The sequence below is a fragment of the Hyalella azteca genome, unplaced genomic scaffold, assembly GCF_000764305.2.
Source record: "Hyalella azteca isolate HAZT.00-mixed unplaced genomic scaffold, Hazt_2.0.2 contig3617, whole genome shotgun sequence".
Classification (NCBI taxonomy): domain Eukaryota; kingdom Metazoa; phylum Arthropoda; class Malacostraca; order Amphipoda; family Hyalellidae; genus Hyalella; species Hyalella azteca.
In genome coordinates this window covers 57931-79170 of record NW_025933860.1, presented here as the reverse complement: position 1 = coordinate 79170, position 21240 = coordinate 57931, and the positions used below count along the sequence as shown (strand labels likewise).

Here is a 21240-nt window from a genome sequence, read left to right as displayed (position 1 = left end):
AGACCTGACACGAATACATAGCATCGGTGGCGATTTTTTTATTCATAGATAACGGGTTAAAGCGAAATGCTTGTCTCGACCAACCTTACCAGACCCCACGTTTTCTTCTTTGCCTTAATCCGATGCTTGATTGTGACGTGCACTTATATGATGCTCCCGAACAAGTGTCTAGTTTTTTTTATAGAGAATCATTTTTTTTACAGCGGCATGTGGAAAGGAACCAAATAGTACAAAAAAAGACTTTCAATTTCAGTGGCCTAGTGAAAGTGATAAGTTGGAGGTTGTATCTTCTTGCCGTGTTGCCATCTGAACAGTGAAAGTAGATGCATGCAGGAAGCAAGCGTTGTTCGTGGCTCGTCATGTGTGCTTATGCCCGTCAGCTGCTCCAGGACCTGCCTTATGAGAACCTTCGTAATTGTCGGTACTGTTGTCTTGCCTGCGATAATTATTACGTCAAATAATTACTATTTCAAGAATGTGGAATCTGTAATTGATGGCATATCATTCAGGTTCTAACGCAACTTTACGATATTCTGGAGCAACTCCTGTGTGTAAATTAGTTTTCGCAGCTTGTTGACTAACGACTAACGAGCTGGTCTGAGATAAGAACGGACAGGAAAATTGCCAGAAACGAGCCCTTGCGATACATTTCGATAAGTGTTTATGTTGTCATACCCTAAAAGCTGCAACAATCACTCGTATCAGCTTCAGATGGTACTAATTCCACTGATATGTCGGAAACTAAATCGATTCGTATCGGGTAGGTATTACGTTCATCAGATGAGTAGATTGGTGAACCTAATACATTTGGACTCCTCTTTCAAGTTTGTTATCATAGAAGGCAATATGCACTTTTGAGATGAATCGTTAACAAATCCTAAGCCAAGTTAGAACAGTTTGCACAGCGAGGTAATTTTTCCTTACCTAACTGCTGCGCACCGCCTCTACTGCAACTCCTGATGATCTTGCGCGGCGCCTTGCAGAAGCAGTCTTGCCGTCGTTACGTGACACCGGCTCATTATGCTTGACAACCATATTCTTATTTTAATGTAACCTTTTCCGTGCGTGACTTCGGAAATAATCGCAAGACCTAGAGTGGTGTGGGAGCGCGGAGGGACATATGTTTGCTGGTGCTCCTTGATATGCAAGACGTACAGAAATATTCGCGTTGAAACGCATGTTCCACAATTTACATGATGGTCGGATGCTAGATTTTATTTCACAACCAGTTGAAAGTTGAGTTGTTCATTATGCTCCTACATTGCCATGTGTAAAAGTTGGATTGTTATTTGGGAACGGGAACTTCGGCGTGTAAAATAAATAAAATTTTCCACTTTAAAACGATGCGATTCCCTCACCATGAAAATAAAATGTACAAAGAAGTAAATTAACCTGTATTTTAGTTTGGTAAGTAGTTTCAAATTCGACCAGTCAGACACAGGATAAAAATTGAGAATTGTTCGCAAATTGTTCTGGCTGGAGGGTTTGGGGTTATATATACATAAATAATTATAGTAGTGTGATGTAGTTACTTATGTACAGTTTCAAACTGATGATGTTAAATACAGTTTTCCAAGCTATCTCAGACCGGTTTCACAAGTGTGCGGCTACGAACACCTCAGCATTCGCATTATTGTACATCTTAGGAAATGGAACATGCAATAAAGCATTGCTCACATAGTAGGATTACTTGGTATTTTATTTAGCTCCGTGCATTGTACCTCTTCACATTTCTGTAAAAGTGCTCCTTCCAATCGTGCAATGTAGAGGATGCTGAAACTGCTATTGTCTCTGCACATTTTAACAATTAATTTTACGCAATTATACACCACACATTTACTTCCCAAATCAATTGTCTGCACGTTCATCCATGAAAACAATGAATATTCGATAGAATAACCGACACGTTAGATGGTGATATGATCGCGTTTTTTTAACGCTGTTGCTGAGTGATGAACTGCTAATCTTGGAGACGGAGTTTCAGTTTATATTGATTCATGTCCCTGGTTAAATGTGCTATTTAATTTGTCGATTCTGTTAATGATGAAAGATAATTTAATGCAAGTTAGTTTTTCTTTATAATTTCATCTGAACATTAAATGCCAATAAGCTCACAAGTTCAGCTACCAATGTTTGTAACTTAATTTGGGTGAATATAATATTCTAATATTCTCAATAGGTAATTTGGTGTTGAGTAAATTCGCTCATTGCTCATAACGTCTGGTGAGTGGTTGCTCGTGACGCTTCCTGTATCGCGACCTTACAGCTGCACTGCTCGCTTCTCGCTCCTGGTTGTTACTCCATGCAGCGGCTGCAGTGAAAATTGTTTATGAAATTTAGAATTTTTACTCTTTTATTTATTGTTTGAACCTTAAAAAAATAGTACGTATAAATATGAATGTAAGATATTAATATACAAGTTTAAACTGATATACAAATATCTCGGATTGTGTTATGAAGCAAGTTTTATGTCCGTGCGACTTGCCTCTTCTGTAATCACCTGTTGCTTGTAACGTTGCCTAAAAAACCGCAGAATGTCTAGAAATTTTTCGGCTGTCATAATTTGTGTTTAGGAAATCGAAATACTGTTCAGTGGCATTCCCTTTTTTAGAATAAATTGGTTCTTTCACCTAATTTTGGTCCTGGACTGGTTTCCTCGTAACCGTGTGGCAATTTCGTAGCTAGACATTATGATCGAGCTACCAAATTACACGCATTGAGCTGTAATATAAGCTACAGGTTTTTGATCTGACCGCAGTGAAAGTGTGCGCCAGTGAGTGGCAGTTGAAGGGTCTAGGGCAAGAATGCTGGAGGTGAATATTGAAAGTAAAAGTGGCTGCTAGTGTGAAGAACCATTAGCGCTCCAAGTGACGGAAGCGTCGAGCTCAGCGCTGGTCTTCCTGCTTATGAGATGAACAGATTTGTGTATTATTGATTACAGTGATGACCAATGATGCTTTTTGATATTATTTTCTAGTTCGTTTTTACAATGAGTCGATTTGTGTTTTTGGCCGTGGTTGGTTGACTGAAAAGCAGGTTTGTGAAGGAAATTTCAATATCTTAGCGACGTTTCGAATGTAAAAACTTTCATTTTCAGTTGTACGAGATTTAAATTGCGAGTCGCTAAAAAATGATCAGCCGTTAAAGAGATCCGGTGGCAATTTTTTAACAGGAAAACAATTAATTTGTCTAAAGCACTTGTTTTTTTTGGTTTGTGAAGGCGGCAGGCGCAGGTTACTATAGGGAATTCTGCCGTTTGCCAAGCAGTGCCGCTTTAAACTGTACTCATGAATTAGTTTTAACTGATCAGTTATTTAGCATTGTCAGAAATTAATTAAACTACTAAAGTTGTGCAATTTAAACAGCGTAAATGCCTTTTCAATTATCATCTGATGTTTTAACAGCGCCCGAACTTAGGCATAAAAGTATATTTTAATTTCTATGATACTTAAAAAATTTGCCTTTCGATGCAACTTCATTTTTGTTCTGTTACTTAAAGCTTTTTTAGTAGGGAAATGCGCTCGTTTCGGGCACATGAGATTCGCCCTTTCAAAGCGACCTTTCTAGACCGCGCGAGTGAAAGACGCAGGGTCCGCAACTATCACTTTTGTATTGTGATGACGCATGATGACGATGTACCTTAAGTCGGTATATCATCTCCTAAGTCGGTGTTTTTGCATAAAAAAATTATCATTGACCAGTCATAGTTTAAGTCTGGCCATAATAATAACTCTAGGATATGACTTTATTCCATAGCTCGGTCATCTCCTGTATGCAAGAATCAACGTTACATAAGTTGGTTTGAACTAGGTTAGTGTGCCTAATGCTCTAAGTAGCTGATTTGCAATGCATAGTGTTTTTTACAAAAGGCTAATTACGATTCCAATATTGTCATCATTGAAATTTGCATGTACAAGAATTTTTTATTGCTTAGATAATGCATTATTTCTCGACTGCCAAACTTTTATAGTGTGTCAGTAATATCAGCCATTCCATCTTGTCATTCGTTTGGCTTCACTGACATATACTTCACATCATGCAGTTTGTGGCTCAGTATAAGTTACTGGTATGGTATACTCTGGCCAGTTATTCGCAACATTAATTATAAGTTACCGGAAATTATGCTCAGGCCGATTATTTCGAAAACAATATAATTAAGGTATACTCAGAAAGTTATTTAGGATAGTAGAAGTTTATGGTCGAGTAGGCTTATAATGAATAGTGATCAAGATATACTTAAAAGAGGTATTTACGACATCATCCGTGGTCGAGCTTAACACCGGTCAATGCGGTGAAATGATATCGTCCAGAGGTGGTCCACACACAGAAAAATGAATGTATAATTAAGTAAGCAGTTCACAAGTGTACGGACAAAGCAAAGCATACGTCTGTGTTTATACGATGCTGCTTCAGCTGTGGCGGCGAGAGACTGGATTTGCAGTCTGCTGTGTACCTGCTGTATGATTGTAGCCGAAATTTGGACAAAAAATTTATCCTCACCGATTTATATTTCCATCCACTTTTGTCGTTTGGAAGTACACTTTGTTCAATGTTATGTGATATGGCATCCCTTTCTTTTTCAAGAGCTTTATTTTCCTCTCAATTGACTAGCCTCATGTTGTTAAGCTTTTATTTCTAGCTTTTTATTGTTAGAGAAATTGAGATTCATTAATTCAGAGTAATGTTCATGCAAACCACCACAGTCTTCACACTGACAAGAATGAATGGTGTAGTGAGGGGGGGGGGACGGTTTGCCTGCAACGCTGCATGTGTTCAAGTGTTGCGTGGCGCACAAGTGTTCACTTCTCACTACACCAGATCCTGCGTGAACCCCCCCAGCCCTCAACTGTACCGGTGTTTAGTGTCGGTGGAATGGTGGTACCATTGCGCGGTAGTCTGATCGGAATGATGAATTTGCTGTCGTCCGATAAGCTTTTTCCACCGTCAATGTTTTCTATACTTATAAGTCTCACGAATAGAAATGCAATGCGGAGTTCAAAAAGTAAAAAAAGATTGCAAGCAAATCCGTTTAATTTTATTATTATAAATAGTAGAAGATCCAATGCAAAAATATTCTGATTCTACGCTCATAACCATGAACGTTTAATTTCATTTTCCGCAAGTGTTCACTGACACCACTCATCGAATTTTTGCTGTGAGATTTGCCATCTACGTTTTTTTCTGCAGCTTTCTTATTTATGTGCCATGATCTTATGGGGAACAACAAGTGAATAATTAGCTAGTTGTGTTTTTGATTAAGCATCAACCTATGTTCACTGATGAAGTGCACATAGAGCGATACGAGTGCTATACTGCAAATTTATTGCCTAACAACATGTCTTCGTATTTCACTCGATATGTCGTACTGTAGCTGCTAAGACATTATTTCGAGTTAATTATTTCGTTATGAAATGAAATTCTTGTTTACAATTAAGCACGAGCATTTCATTCATCGTTACTTTCAAACTTATTACGAACGTGTCTCCATGCTAAAGTTTCATGGGAATATATACAGCGCTGCTATCATGACACACAATGAATAGTTTTTTTTTATTATCAGTTCAAGTTTCACTCGGAAGCTGTTACAAAATTATTCAACTCCCAAAAAGCATTAAAAAATTTTAACTTTCACCGTGCAAAAATAACTACTGAAATTAAATTGACGTCCAGGATTCGTGTCGTACTGTATCGCTGTTATTTTTTGTTATGTTTTTTTAAGTCTTATTATTATTATTATTATTTCTATACTTCTGCTGAAGTTTTGATGCATTGAAGTAAGCTCTAGTGACGCAAGCACTCTCATGACCCTGAACACTTACATTAATTTTGTTTTTTTTTTCTATTTGGGATGTACGAGCCTGATTTTTAAAAAAATTTCATGGATGGATTTGGACTCAGATCACACAATGACTTCTGTTTGGTATTCCATAAGAAGATAAGAAGACATTTCTCAAAGACGGACGTATAAAAGTTTCTCAATCGCCGCACTCGAACTTAGTTTGTAAACCTGAGATATCAAAGTTTTATTCCCAATGACCTCCTAACGTGGGAACGGAATTACTTCCGCGTTAATTAAACTGCGTCATTCTACAGACACGAGCGGTTTCGATGCAATTAAGAAGCCATGACTTCTTTGATATTTCAATGTATTGTTTCAGTACTGTTAATATTTGTCACTACGCCTAGCTAGTCCTTGCTAATTTATTGATCATCAACCGAACACGATTGACGTAGGAAATTTTCCAATCGCTAATCAAATCTGCAGTTGAACGTGCTGGCAATCGCATATGTGTCACTATATCTCTGTTGACCGTAGCACTCACGATAATTACAGGTATAGGCTCTGTTTACAGCGCTTGCTTTTGCCTCACGTGCATTGATCTCGATGCGTTTTTGACACACGCGCCCTACTTACAGCCCTGACGATGGTCCGCAGTCCGCACTGTGATGCGTCCATACAATATTTTCGAGATTTTTCCGTCTATGTTAATAATACTCTGCATTCGGTTTCATTAGACGTCACTAGTGCTCTTCGTACCAAAAGAACTGGTAGCGATAATTAATTACATTTACTGCTAGTAAACCAAGGGGTAAATTTAAAAAAAATCATTGAGAAGAACAATTTTATGTTCGGGTACAGAATGAATTCGTAAAAATACCGAATTTCATTCTTCTCTATTATGTGTGTTCGCCATTGTGAATTGAACCGGTTTTTACAAAGTAATGTACACAATTAATTACGTACATCTGTATTTGGACACAGTCTCACTCATTTCTGTGAATGCTCAGCGCGGATGTCTAAAATTATAAATTTAATGTTTCAGCGAAGCAAAATCCTATGCAATAACGGCTTCAGACGCCAGTTTCTACCTGGACTTTGCAGAAAAATAGCGACAAATCTCCGTCCTATGAATTAGGAATGACTGGCGTTCCATGTCAAGCGTCATCATCCTGTGTGTGAAGCCAGACATGTATGCCTAATCCTTTATCTCTCCTGCATTTAATACTTATTTATCGTACAATTCATGCTCCTGACATCACCGTGTAGTTGAGTGTGATATTTATTCAGATCTGTTGGCGTTACCACTAATGAAGTGTCACTGCTGTACGCAAGCGTTTACGCACAACTCCTCAGGCCAGAGTCACTATAATTAAGTAATTTCTTTTTCAAAGCACTGCCACGTGCTTTTTAAGCACACCGGCACCGGGGCTGGTCTTCGCTTTTCTTGATTTAGTTCGACTAATTCTCAGATAATTTCAGCAATTCTTTAGTATACAAACTTCCGAGTCCAGCTAACGCTTCTAAATGATGCGAATTTCAGCATTATAATTACAATTAAATACGTTATAGTATTCAACCATGCCTAAGAGAAAGTAAACAACCGTGCAATATACAAAGCTACAATTTTTCCCCGATATATATAGATATGTAAACCTTTCTGAAACATTATGGAAATTTAATTCTATCTCGTGGAAAAATCAACTAGAACGAAAACGCGCTTTGAATATCATTTGAAAAATGTTCTTTGTTGAACATGATGACCAGTCTGTTTTGAAACTCTTCCTCTCAGCATGAATATGTATAGTCGTCGCATCGTGTGACGTGAAATGGAAAGTCATTCGAGAGATTAACTCGGCACGTTATGTCTTCTCATATTACATGACGGCAAACCCTCAATTAAATCTCCACGCGTCAAGAGGACGAGTTTCTACCAACATAATGAGCAGCGCATCGCTTTAGGAACGCTTGGCGTATAGAGGTGCGTCATGCAGGGCCAATATCAATCTTTACTTAGTTACGTCCTTGTCTCTTAAGAGATTCACTTTCCTTTCACGAGCAAGGGAAAGCGCGTGTCCGCATGACGGGAGTTGTGCTCTCAAGCGCTCCTTGTGCTCTACGTCGCCAGGCCGAAACGCTGCCTCATATCAGTGCAATAACTTGCATTACAAATACTTGAAGCCAGAAGCGATGCCTGCGCTTTGCTGCTTAGTGTTGCATACCCGTGATCTTGCAGGAATATTGAATGGATTCCGGAAGGAATAGGGACTAATTATCGAAATTGAGTTCTAAATTGATACAAATTCGCATTGCGACCACTTGCTTGCAAATTATCTCTTTGGACATTAGAAGAAGTTACCTTGATATTCACCATTATATTAAAAGGTACTTAAATAGTGACAACTCGTACAATAATACATAAATAGTGGCTAATCATACAATAATACACAACTAGTGACTATTTATGTATTACTGGATAAGTTGTATCTATTCCTGTATTATTGTATTAGTATATCACTATTTCAATGCTTAATTTAATTTATCGTTTGCAGGGAACGAGACGACGTCGCTGGTGCTGGTGGCGTTGTCGCCCGTCGTAGGGGCGGAGGTGGCCGAGCTCATCAGGGGCGGCTCTCTCATCTACGTCAGCCTGCGTCGCACGCACCACAACTATGCTGCTAACATCAATAGGTATGCTGCTAACATCAATAGGTATGCTGCTAACATCAATAGGTATGCTGCTATGCTGCTAACATCAATAGGTATGCTGCTAACATCAATAGGTATGCTGCTATGCTGCCATCATCAATAGGTATGCTGGAGTGTGTCACGTGTCTCACTGCAAGACTTTCATCACTCCTGTTGTGCAAGATTTTACTTCTATATTTGGTTGTCTCAACAAATTACTCAACGTAAAAGTCGCACGTTTGTCGCAAGAAACAGCACTACAACGTCAATATCAACACGGCTCATACTTTCCTGACACGATCACAGCATTGTGCCCTCACCAGTCAATCACAGGAAATTCAAGCTAAACCACCCAAACACAGCTGCGAAATTCGAATAAAAAATAACAACGTAGTTATTCCGAGATAATTGGATTATTGAAAAAAAATCTGACCGCAGGTTCGCCCACGAAACAGCTCGAGCGTTAGAGAAAGTGCTGACCCCTGGTGTCATAATGGGTAATGAGCGTCCTGTTCTGTATTTTGCTCAGAGAGTTATCCTTTACTTCAGACTCTGCCACATTATTTAATATGTTATCCGTTGGTTGGCTTTCAGAGATCATGGATAGAATTCCTCAGGCGTCTGCAATGGCTACCAAAGAATGGCGTACCTGGGTAGAGGAGGGGTTGCGACAGCGCTCAGCGTAGGACTCCTCTCAAATTATATTTTTTCTGATTTTTCAAATTCTGGTTTTGTTCTTCTGCTTCTCGCGAATTTGTTGGCACGTCATAGAAAGCGAAATTTATCAGCTCGTCATCGAGGTCTTAATTTAGGAGCCCGGTCTAAATTTTTCAGTCTGGAAAAGTCATCCGTTGATATCTCTTTATTAGCTGTTGTTTATCAGTTATTCTGACCGGTCTCAATTTGAGAGCGCGGTCTCAATTCGATAAGTTAGAAAGTTCGGTTTAACATGTCATCCCAGTTTCACTCCATCAGCTCGGAAATTCGAGTTAACTTGCCAGCCCGGTCTCAGTTCATCAGTTCAGAAGTTCGGGTTAACTTGCCAGCCCGGTCTCAGTTCATCAGTTAGGAAGCTTGGTCTCAAATGAAGCTGTCAGTTAAACACTTCGGTCTCGACTGACGACCAACGGACGCTTTATAATTGTGGACCGACGCCATCGTCGTGCTTGACACTGGCCTTGTCTACAACTCCCTCTCGTAGGACACGCTTAACAATTCAGCTCGTGATGAATTAAAAAAACTACGGATGTTTACACTCTTTGAAACAATAGCAAAAAAAGGAAAATTAGGAAACGGTAATAGTTGTTTATAATATGTGTCTTCGATGACTAGAATAAATTTACGCTACAACGGAAGGTTTAATCAGTGAAACCGACGGCATTTTTTTTGTGTTGTCCGAGTTGAATCATTATATGAGTTCACCAAGCGCTAATAGCGAATGTTAAAGGACTTCTTGATTTTGAGAATCAGTAAGAACTTGAAATATTTTCTGAAGGTTTACCTGAGAAATTAGTTCGTTCTGTAAGTGTAAGCTGTAAAGTCAACTGGCAAAATTGGGTTGTTGCTGCATGACCGATGTCAAAGAAGCTATTAAATACTAGACAGATCGGCCCGAGTGACCGTGCTGAATAAATTAAATTATAATATGAAGTCTTAGTCTTCCTGCGTACTCGCCTGCTTTGAAGGCTAAACTATAATTTTGTTGTGTCGGGAGAGCCAGCGTCGCCATGCTCATAAACATGCCAAGGAGCCAACTGAAATTCACCATATGAATAAGAATCTTCGGGCAGACTGGTCACGCTAATAACCTATATACCTATAACCCAAATAATCCTCTATTTCTAATTACTCCAATACAAATTTTAACGTCTAAATATTATTTAAGATCAATGATTTCCTTCGTATTTTCGTGTTTTCCTGGAAGAATTCTTGTTCTTGGCACGTCTCTACCATTCCCTATAGGTAAATGCTGTACCGAGCTTATAAAAGATAGGCGTTCACTTATGTGATGGTCTGTAGTCATGTGGATCACTGTCATGATACCGTCATATATGTGTCATGATAGAGTCATGTATCATGTATGTGTCATGATACAGTCAAGTATCATGTATGTCATGATACAGTCATGTATCATGTATGTGTCACGATACACTCATGCATCATGTATGTGTCATGATACACTCATGCATCATGTATATGTCATGATACACTCATGCATCATGTATGTCATGATACACTCATGCATCATGTATGTGTCATGATACATGCTGGCTGAGCACATAATCTCGCCCGCAGAACAAGCGTGCTGTTCGTGTCCGTCTCGTTCATCCTGCTGATGATCGTGTCGCTGGCCTGGCTGGTGTTCTACTACGTGCAGCGCTTCCGGTACATCAACGCTAAAGATCGTCTGCAGGTGAGACGCTCCTTATTTGAGGTGAGACGTCAGTCATGAAAAGATCCGGTCAAATGACACGAGTTTAGATCTTCTGTGAACAAGGCACGAAAAGAAAAGAATCGGCGACAGGCCACATCAGGCCTACACCTCAGCGCCGACATCACTATGTTATGTTATGTTATATCCTATCAGAGACATACTGTATCTGAATAGTACTGTAAGTGATGGAGGCCCATTTAGTCCCGCCCGTTAATAAATTATATTCAACCTATAAAAAGTATTCTATAGTTAAATTATCTTCAAATCGTTTCTTTAGTACCTCCCGGCATTCTTTTACATGTGTGAATGCTTGTTAATTTCATTATGTATACTGAACTCGCACATTTTGTTTGTAAATATCGCGTTCTATTTAAGACCGTCTATTCCGTCGAGACCGCAACAAGCTGTGAATATTCTGCTATATTAACAATCGGCGACATACCCACGGCCTAATAAACGCTGAAACCGCTATTATTTATTTATTATATTATTATATATCATTTTCAAAGGTGGTGTGGCTGCCACGCAAAATTGTTAGCAACGATCTTCAGTAAAAGTAACCTGCTTGTATTGACTGTCCAGTACAATTATAGTGGCCGTAAATACGTTAATCGTCCGAAATTTACCTAAATAATTGAATATTTGTCTTTCATGCGATAGAATCGAATATATTGGTCCGTATTTATTTCTGGCGACTTTAGTCTTGAAGCAGACGCAAACTTTCAAGGGCCTGAACTCACTTTTCTAATCATGAACAACGCAACTGCACAATTAGCATTTGCGTTTTGAAGGAAAATAATAAATTTCCTGGAAAATTAGCTGCAGAACAAAGGGCTGCCGGTGACCAGTGGGCAACGCCCTTCTGATACGTGACCGGCGATTAGTGTTGCCAAGCCTGTGGTAACATTACAGCTGCCTTACACCGTTGTAGTTACGTCAACATTACAGCTGCCTTACACCGTTGTAGTTGCGTCAACATTACAGCTGCCTTACACCGTTGTGGTTACGTCAACATTACAGCTGCCTTACACCGTTGTATAGTTACGTCAACATTACAGCTGCCTTATGCCGTTGTAGTTACGTCAACATTCTGCGTGCTCTCTTGGTAGTCAATCAATAGCTGTTTGGTTACACTTCTTTTATTTTTTCAATAATGAATACCATTCCACATATGCCTGTTACGCTCGTCTACTACTGATTTTATTTGTGCCTGTGATATAAATTTGGAAAATACTTGCTTTGATTTTGAGTCACGATTGGATCTTTCAAATGGAAAATTTCAGATATAGGTACGGTAGTATATTACGGTAAACACTAATCAAAATAATGTTAAAAAAGAAGAAATTATTAAAATTATAGGAACCTTATGGTGACTTGTAAGTATTTTTTTATGAAAGCGGAGATTTAATTATCAAAGATGCCATCATTACAGCTCGTCATGGAACAAACTTTCTCCAAAAGAATATAATAGTTTTCCCTGTATATGTTGGCTGTGACAGACTCTCAGAATAATCTTCATGAAGTTCGGGAGATTGACAACAACGCGGACACATAATTATTTTTAAATTCGTGGACACGACGCATTTCATTGAGTAATAACAATACGTTATTATACAAGCAGTCACCTGCAGGGTTCGTACCGGTCATGGAAAACCTGGAAAGTCATGGAATTTGATTTTTCATTTTCCAGGCCTGGAAAGTCATTGGATTTCATGTCAGGTTATGGAAAGTCATGGAATTTGCAAATAAAAGAAGAAAAAACGAAGTGTTTTTCTGTGCTGCCTGTGTTAAACTGTTTGTGCAGTCTTGTTTCCTGCGTTCTGATTGGCGAACCAATCACGTGAGCTCGGTCACCAAGCTCAGTTGCAATGGACTAGTTTTTAATCTGCAGGCAGCGTTCCATCTTCAGCGTGCAATTTCTACATCACCATGCCTGGAAAGTGTAAATTTCATGACTTGTGGTTAAGAATAGAAGCTTCCGTGACTGGATTGCTCGCCATCCAAAGCATGAAGGTATGGCGATATGTGCATTGTGTTCGAAAGACTTCGGTGTGTCGAATATTTGAGAAGCAGCTTTGAAGAGCCATGCCACCTTTGAAGAGCCGTAATGAGCTATGCATATACACGGTTGCTATTTATCAACTGTAGGAGATGAAAGAATATTCACGGTTAGTCTTTCAGTCATGCTAAACCTGTCGAGTCTTGGAAAATTATATTGATGGTCATGGAGAGTCGTGGAAAAGTCATGGATTTTTTTTTTTTCTAAATACCGGTGCGAACCCTGCACTTGTGATCGTGTGACTAGATGAACTACATCCCAGCGTCGCACATAAGCGAACATTTACGAATTACTCTCTTTTGTAGAAATTTTGTGTAATCGTATACTTTTTTGCATGCCACTTACTAATAAAAGAGTAATACATTTCAAGTGATGCGTTTTGTTATGTTTAGAAATTGCGTTAAATTTTTCATGTGCAATTGAATTATCTAACAATTGGTTTGTGTTGACAGAAGCACCTGTCAAACGCTGCCAAGAAGGCCTTGTCCAAGATCCCTGTCAAGAGCATCAAGCTCGGTGACAAGGTGAGAGATCTATATGGAGTCCGCGATATTATAAGAATTCAAACCCAGACGTCATTTTGCCGTTAATTATTTGAAGCGATCGGCAGAAAAATATTTTTTGTGCTAATTTTGGCGCATAATATTTATATTAATTTATTCGCTGACAGGTCTGTTACCGTCGATGACTGAAGTAACTCTTCATGTATTCACTGGTCTAAACATTTTTGGACTTCTGATGTAAAATGTATTTCCTGTATCTCAAGTCCAAGTTACGAAGGGCACAATGACCATGAAGCTGTCCAGAACTTTTTTATATCGAATGTTTAGGCCTATATTTTAATTTTATATTGCCGTGGCTGTAGTCGGCAATCGTCACCTAGTGTCCCTGTAACACCCCGTACAGAGACAGATCTTATCGAAAAATATCTAAATAGGGTTAGCGGAATAAACTAACAATAGAAATCTTCAAATTGAAACCAAATCGAGCGCGTACTACCGTATTCAAAGCGATTATAAATCCCAATATTCAAAGTTTATTAATTGCCAGCGAAACTTTTAGCTCATAGCACAAGCTCAATTCTCTGAATATATAGGAAGGGCTTTGTGTTCGCAGGATTTATTTGGAGGCTAGTGAACAAACAAACTAGGGCGAGCTCACAGTTTTCTAAGGAAATCAAACAAGATTTCATATGAGAGTACGGACATTGAATCTGAGTGAATGGACTACAATCACAGGTGACACCGTAAAAGTATTTTGGCTCTGAAGAAAGCTGAATTATAGGAATATATAATTTAATTACGATCGTTTTGTTGATCACTACCAGGAGCTACAGCTGGAGGAATGCTGTGCCGTGTGTCTGGAGGCGTACACCACCGGCGACGCTGCTCGGGTGCTGCCGTGTCGGTGAGCACCGCGCTCATATTTTGCTCATATTTTGCTCATATTTTGCTCATATTTTGCTCATATTTTGCTCATATTTTGCTCATATTTTCCTACCGCAATTCTGCAATGTGGATGAAATATTACTCTGAAATAACCTTGATTAAACATTGTTTCAAATAAATCAACCCGTAATCCAAGTTGTTTCTACGTAATTCTACTGAAATGCGACGTTAGCAATTGTTCCCTATAGTATTACTTACAGGGGTTATTTCTTATCTTACTTCGATAATTTCCATTTCGTATCTGTACAAAACAATTTTAAGCGCTATTATGTATTGTGAGGTCAGCAGAGTTGCTGCAGGTGTTGTGAGGTCAGCAGAGTTGCTGCTGGTGTTGTGAGGTCAGCAGAGTTGCTGCTGGTGTTGTGAGGTCAGCAGAGTTGCTGCTGGTGTTGTGAGGCCAGCAGAGTTGCTGCTGGTGTTGTGAGGCCAGCAGAGTTGCTGCTGGTGTTGTGAGGTCACTTAAGTCCTATCAGCCTCACAAAGAGGTTCTCCCTGAGGCGGGCATCTCTGTAAGATAAGACTTATCTCTGTAGTAAAATTGTATCGCTAAGATTTATCCTCTCTCTGGTCTCAATATTCTAATTTTATTTTATTATCTTGCTGTTTCTTATAGTTTCTCTTCTCTGCAGTATCATGATGTAGAAAAGGGTTTCTCTCTATTAACTCGATATTCCCCCAAATAAAAACAATTTATTATAAATATAGGATGAAGTTTTAATGAATGTCTTAACAAAGTGCAGAAAAAGTAAGTGCAAACTGCTTCAAAGTTTTTACACAGTTCGCAGTTTTTATTTACTATTTACTTATTAGAAGACATTTGAGGACGGTCTATACGTACATCTCGAGCCTCCTGATGCAACTAGCGCGTTAGTTCAGCGCCCGGTAACAGGAAGGATTTATTGTAACATTAAAACATAACGAGTTAAAAACATTCAGTGTAAAAACATTCAGTGTAACATTTATTAAAACATTCAATGTAACATTAAAACATAACGAGATCTGCGGCGTGCAATTAAATGATGAGTTCAATGTTTCCTGTAATTTATATTGTTAACAAGGGTCAGTTAATTTAGATGTTAAATCATAATTTAGATGTTAAATGTAATGTTCAGGGCATATCGCACTCAACAAGGAGGTGAAGTAGTCCTACGTGAATATTAATATTTACTCGTAATATTGTGTACAATTATGAATTATCTTACGTCGTGACTGTTTTGTTCATAAATAAGGACTACAATTTCTGTATCAAATTTAGGATAACATAAATCACATAGAACTTACTTTATAAATTACGATTGCAACTTTCAACTATTCCACTAAAAAAAAAATAAAAAAAACCTTTGGTCTAGTCTATATTCGCCAGTAGATTTAAATGTTATTTTAATAGATATGGTAAGTAATAATAAATGAACAATAAACAATACTAATTGTTTTTTATAATATATATTGTAAACAGTATAAATGAAGTTCCTTGTTTAATGTTATTATACATGAATAATGAACCTACGTTTAATGTTATTATACATGAGCAATGAAGCTATGTTTAATGTTATTATACATGAATAATGAAGCTACGTTTAATGTTATTATACATGAATAATGAACAGCTACGTTTAATGTTATTATACATGAATAATGAACCTACGTTTAATGTTATTATACATGAGCAATGAAGCTATGTTTAATGTTATTATACATGAGCAATGAAGCTATGTTTAATGTTATTATACATGAATAATGAAGCTACGTTTAATGTTACACGTTGTCCGCAGGCACGAGTTCCACAAAGCGTGTGTGGACCCGTGGCTCCTGGACCACCGCACGTGTCCTATGTGTAAGATGGACATCCTACGCCACTACGGCTATAACGTGAGTGTTGTATGTGTTGTATGTGTTGTTGTCTTCACATAGCTGTTCACATAGCTGTTCACATAGCTGTTCACCATAGCTGTTACGGTAGTTAAAGTTCAGAGTACCAAAATTGGAGCAGAGAGGCGCGGGTTCGATCCCAGCTCTGTGCGCCAGTTTCTGGTCAGAATCGGCAAGGAGGCCGGGCGGTTAAGCACAGCAGAATTGTAGCAGTGGGTTGCGCGTTCGAGACCGCAAAATGCTGTAAATGTTCTGCGATGTTAAGAATCGGCTACAGGCCTACGGCCTAATAAACGCTGAAACCGCTATTAATATTAAATATTAATAGGTGTTCACCACAGATGTTCTATATGTTGCGGTGTTGCTACAGTTGGCGGGCAGCAGCGACAACATCATCATCGGCATCATCGACGACGATCCCAACCTCGGCACCGGCAACGTCAACAACGTCTTGACGCACACCCTCACCCGCTCCTCCAACGCTGCTGATGTCAGCAACTTGTACGGTCAGCACCCGGTGCTGCGTGCCAGCATCACGCCCAGCAGCACCATCGGTGCCAGCAGCACCAGCAGTGCTGACAGTGCCAGCCATGCAGCAGCACAGTCCCCGGTCGCTGACGCCACTACAAGCAGAGCTGCTGACGGCGACGCTGTCAGCAGCTCTGCCGTTCCTTCTGCTGACGATGTCGCTTCTGACGTGAGTGCCGTAAGTTGACACGTTCACCCTATCCTGTCAACCTATTCTATCCTGTCAACCGATCCTATCCTGTNTCTGCTTATTGTCTATCATCTACTTATTGCCTATCATCTGCTTATTGTCTATCATCTGCTTATTGTCTATCATCTGCTTATTGTCTATCATCTGCTTATTGTCTATCATTTAAATGGAGATTTTCACCGCACAGCCTCCGTCCCGACCCTGCATGTCTCACGCCCCTGGTGACGTGTGTGACGAAGATGTTACCGCGGACGCCGGCGTCTCTGAAGCAGATGCGCCCAAGTCTGAGTCGTTCCTGCGCACGATGCTGGACACGGCGCGCAGTCGTGTGCCCTTCTCTGCTAGGAACTTCGGCAAGAACCACAGCGTTGATGAGGGCAAGACCGTGGCTAATGCTGGCCAGGCAGCGCTGCAAGGTGGGGGCACTCGAGGTCCGGTGGAACATGACGTTCCAACTTACTTGAATTGGTTTATGATGAAGCATGAGAAATATCAGGCGCGTCTCAACTTACTTGAATTGATTTATGATGAAACATGAGAAATATCAGGCGTGTCTCAACTTTACATGAATTGATTTATGATGAAGCATGAGAAATATCAGGCGCGTCTCAACTTTACATGAATTGATTTATGATGAAACATGAGAAATATCAGGCGCGTCTCTACTTACTTGAATTGATTTATTATGGAGGAACCAGCCATCACTATATGAGCCAGAATGTCAGAATTAGGCTCTTGCATGTATTGAATCGGGTTATCTTTGACTTTGGAGAGGTGAACAGGCCTTGGTAGAGGCCTCACCATCCGACGAGTTCAAGTTCATGATGAAGCATGCGAAATATAAGGCTTTAAGATTAAAAGTGGAATATTTTATGTCTAGGATTTAGTTTATGAAGTACGCGGCCAGTTACACTGCGCGGGCTATTGTTAGAGAGAAAATGGTTTTAAATTGTCCACTTAAGCCGGGGTAGATTCAAGCGAATTTCTAATTTAATGATTCTTTTAGCACGTTTCATGTGTAATTATTCACTAGTGTCACTTATTTTTTAAGAAAGAATTTTTTCGCATTGGTTTCAAAGTCTTTCATAGCATCAAACTCACCTAAATAAATGAACCATCTCCCATTGTGTACTATTTCCCATTACAGACTTGGTCAGAAATCCTTCGGAAGATGACGTGTCGGCGTCCTTTGCTGTAGCCGCTTCGTCGCGTGGTCTCGGCGACAACATCTACGGGTTCGACGACGAATCTTCGTTGTCGCTGTCCTTGCGTGACGTGCGCCGCCCAGCAGCACGTCTCAATTTTGACGACGTTGACTCAGTTGGCTCCCACGAGTTTACGGACGCCCTGGAACACGTCACCCCGCTGGCAGTAGTTCGCTCTAAGACAGCAGGACGCAACAACACCTCAGAAGACGTGATAACTTCCTCAGACAACAACAATAAAAGACCCAAGTTATCGGACAGCTGTGACACCAGCGACGACGATGACCGAGTCGAGTCTTGTACTTCTGATGCGAGCGACTGGACAGAACCTGCCGTCGCCCACAAGTCTTGTCCTGGAGGGACTGGTGAAGGCGCAGGCTTGTCTAATCGGGTACGAGTTACTTCTGGAATAATCATTCATTAGTGTGTGCAATGAATGCTTACTTTTAATATTTTACAAAGGCAGTTTTGTACTGTTTACTGATTGGTTGCCTTCGAATAGTGATTTAAGTACGTGGCGTTTCCCGCAACCGTTCAAAATAGGCAATTTGGTAGTTGGCTTACACAATATTGTTATAATAAAGCCATACGAGATTATTCCACAAGTCTTTTAGTCGGAATCATTTTTAAATTATTTTACGAATTTTAAAAACGATTTCGGCTCATTGCTTTTATTGTTGCAGGATAACTCAGGTCTCATCTCAGCCACCGTTGCAAATTCGTCAACAAGACCTGGTCGATCAGTTCTGCCTGGAAATAAAAGTTTTTACAAAGACAAGAATATCGCTGAGGAGAAAAGAACTTCCGAAGACACGGTGAAGAAGCGTGACGAAGAAACGAAAACTGACATAAGGAAGTTTACCGCAGTGCACTCTAGAGGGAGGTCTGACGAGAGACGACCCGTTGTACAGGAAGAAGCCCGAGAGGAAAGTTTACCGAGCAGTCGAGGCCACAGCGCCTTGGGATATTTCCAGCTCAGCGAGGTTGAGGAGAACGATCCAACCCTACGGGACATGAGGCCTCGGGTGTTCGCTGGTGTCAGAAACGCGACGTTATCTTCAGGCGGCCGTCGTTCAGGCGACGGAGGAAAGGTTCAGGGCGTTCGCTCTTCTCGTAGTATTTCGGGTCTTAGTTCCTACGCAACTCCCACGTCAGCGGATCCTCTGCACAGGAAAAAGTCAGAGCCTGAGCTCAGTAGCACCTTCGAATATCGTGAGCGTCTCGGGCTTCCTAATGTGTGCCAAAATTTTAAAGCCATAGCGGGCTCTGGGAGTATATCCCCTCACGCTGCTGCTGCCGTCGGTCGACCGACAGTCATAACGCCTCACGCTCCTTTGCCAGCTCATACTATTGTTCATCCTACACCTGTCCCAGCAACTGGACGTTCATCATCGCCTGCTGCTGTAGTTCATGGAACTGCACCTGCAGATCAATCGTCCGCAGCTGCGGTGAAAACTGCTCAATCTTTTACATCGGCTGAAAATCTGTCATCGAGGAGGAGGTCTACACCCTTGTCCTACTGCAGCCCGACAACAGACATGGAGGACCTCAAGAGACGCTTGACTATTCTGAGTGACCAATTGCCGCTGTCCCCGGAGTTTCTTCCTGAAACTGGCGTCTCGACATCAAAGTCCCGCCACGACTTGTCGAAGACGGCGGCAGCGAGAAGAAGTTCCCTCAGCGTGGCCGATCAGTTGCACGGTAGGAACGTGTCAGTTCATCCCATGCAAGAGAAAAAGTTTGGGCAGGCGTACAGAGGTAATGGAGCCGTCCCTAAAACATCTAGTCACTCAACTCAAAATAGCTTAAATCAAAACGACGACCCACTTGCCTCGAAATTGAGCGATTCCCGACCTAGGGAAGTTGAGGTAGGGAGTCGCAGGTCCAGGAAAGTTGCGCCGGTGTCGTCGGCCAAAAGAATTGCCGACGAGAAGATTCAGAAGTCGGTCAAAAGATCAGTCCGTTCCGATGGCGGCAAAGAAAAACCTATCACTGAAGAGACCGATGAAGCGGCATCTTCTGGAAAATCTAGCAAAAATGTTCTCAGCGTTTCGTATGCGTAGTACGATTTTCTTTAGTAGGTCAATTTATATATTGATTAATGGTTAATTTTAACTTCTGTGGTATAAACTTTCTGGAATAGATTTGTATTACATTTCACTCTACCTAGAAAATAATTTGAACGGCTCAAACAAATGAAGTTTTGGCTTTACACATCCGAGCTCAGTGTTCAATTGTTCACACAGAAAGTTAACAGTTCTGCAGCACAGAACTATTGACTTTCATTAGTTATCACATACAAAGATTCAATTGCATCTCCTTTTTCTCCTTTTAGACTTGTGCATCTAATATGAAACATTGTAAATGAACATAATAATCTAAGGTTTTGTAGAACCGATTTCTTATACAAGCGCTGCTCGAGTTTACCTCGAAAGCTCCTTGGTCATAAAAGTGTTCCTGGTTCGGTATTATATTTAGTTGAAACGTCTGCCGAGCTGACTGCTGTGAGTCAGCCTCATCTCTAACAAAATTTAGGGTCGCTCCAGCTTCTCATTAGGATTACCAGAAGTTGGGGCGACTCTAAATTTTGTTAGGGATGGAATGAGTGTTGCTATTTTATAGTCAACTCTTGTCCCGCGCCCTCAAATGCTTCTGTGAAGTTCTAGTCGAATATCCACGTATCCAGCATCACTTGTGGATGTCAGGGATGCTTTGGGTGTTCAGGGTGGATGTCATGTCGGTCCATCTGAAGTTGTGACAGTTAAAAAATGTTCACGCAATAAACCAACGAACATTCTATAGTGTTCCTCATTTGTGATAAACATGTCTAAGCGTGTATACGCAGCATAGTTCATATACGCCTAATTTTTTTAATATTACCTTGGCAGAGTTTCAATGCAAGATGCCAAATCAAAATAACCATCGAAGATTTTTCCCACACACGTAAAATATAATAATGCAAATTATCGAACGCAACGGATGCAAGTTCCAGCGATCGGAAAAACGTTAGCGAGATTCTGCTCGTGTCGAAGTTATTGAT

The 21240-nt window shown here is 40.3% G+C and overlaps 1 protein-coding gene across 1 annotated transcript in view; it reads left to right on the top strand.

Annotated features, from left to right (window-relative positions):
- The window catches only part of LOC108665430, a 28911-nt gene extending 8176 nt beyond the window's left edge, over positions 1-20735 (top strand). The window contains exons 2-10 of the mRNA XM_018152182.2: positions 8332-8470; positions 10763-10880; positions 13413-13484; positions 14288-14367; positions 16181-16277; positions 16648-16974; positions 17183-17411; positions 18143-18591; positions 18884-20735. Of these exons, the coding sequence (XP_018007671.1) occupies positions 8332-8470; positions 10763-10880; positions 13413-13484; positions 14288-14367; positions 16181-16277; positions 16648-16974; positions 17183-17411; positions 18143-18591; positions 18884-20263 (2891 nt within the window). The 3' untranslated portion in view covers positions 20264-20735. The remainder of the gene's footprint in view (positions 1-8331; positions 8471-10762; positions 10881-13412; positions 13485-14287; positions 14368-16180; positions 16278-16647; positions 16975-17182; positions 17412-18142; positions 18592-18883) is intronic.
- Positions 20736-21240: the final 505 nt, after the last annotated feature.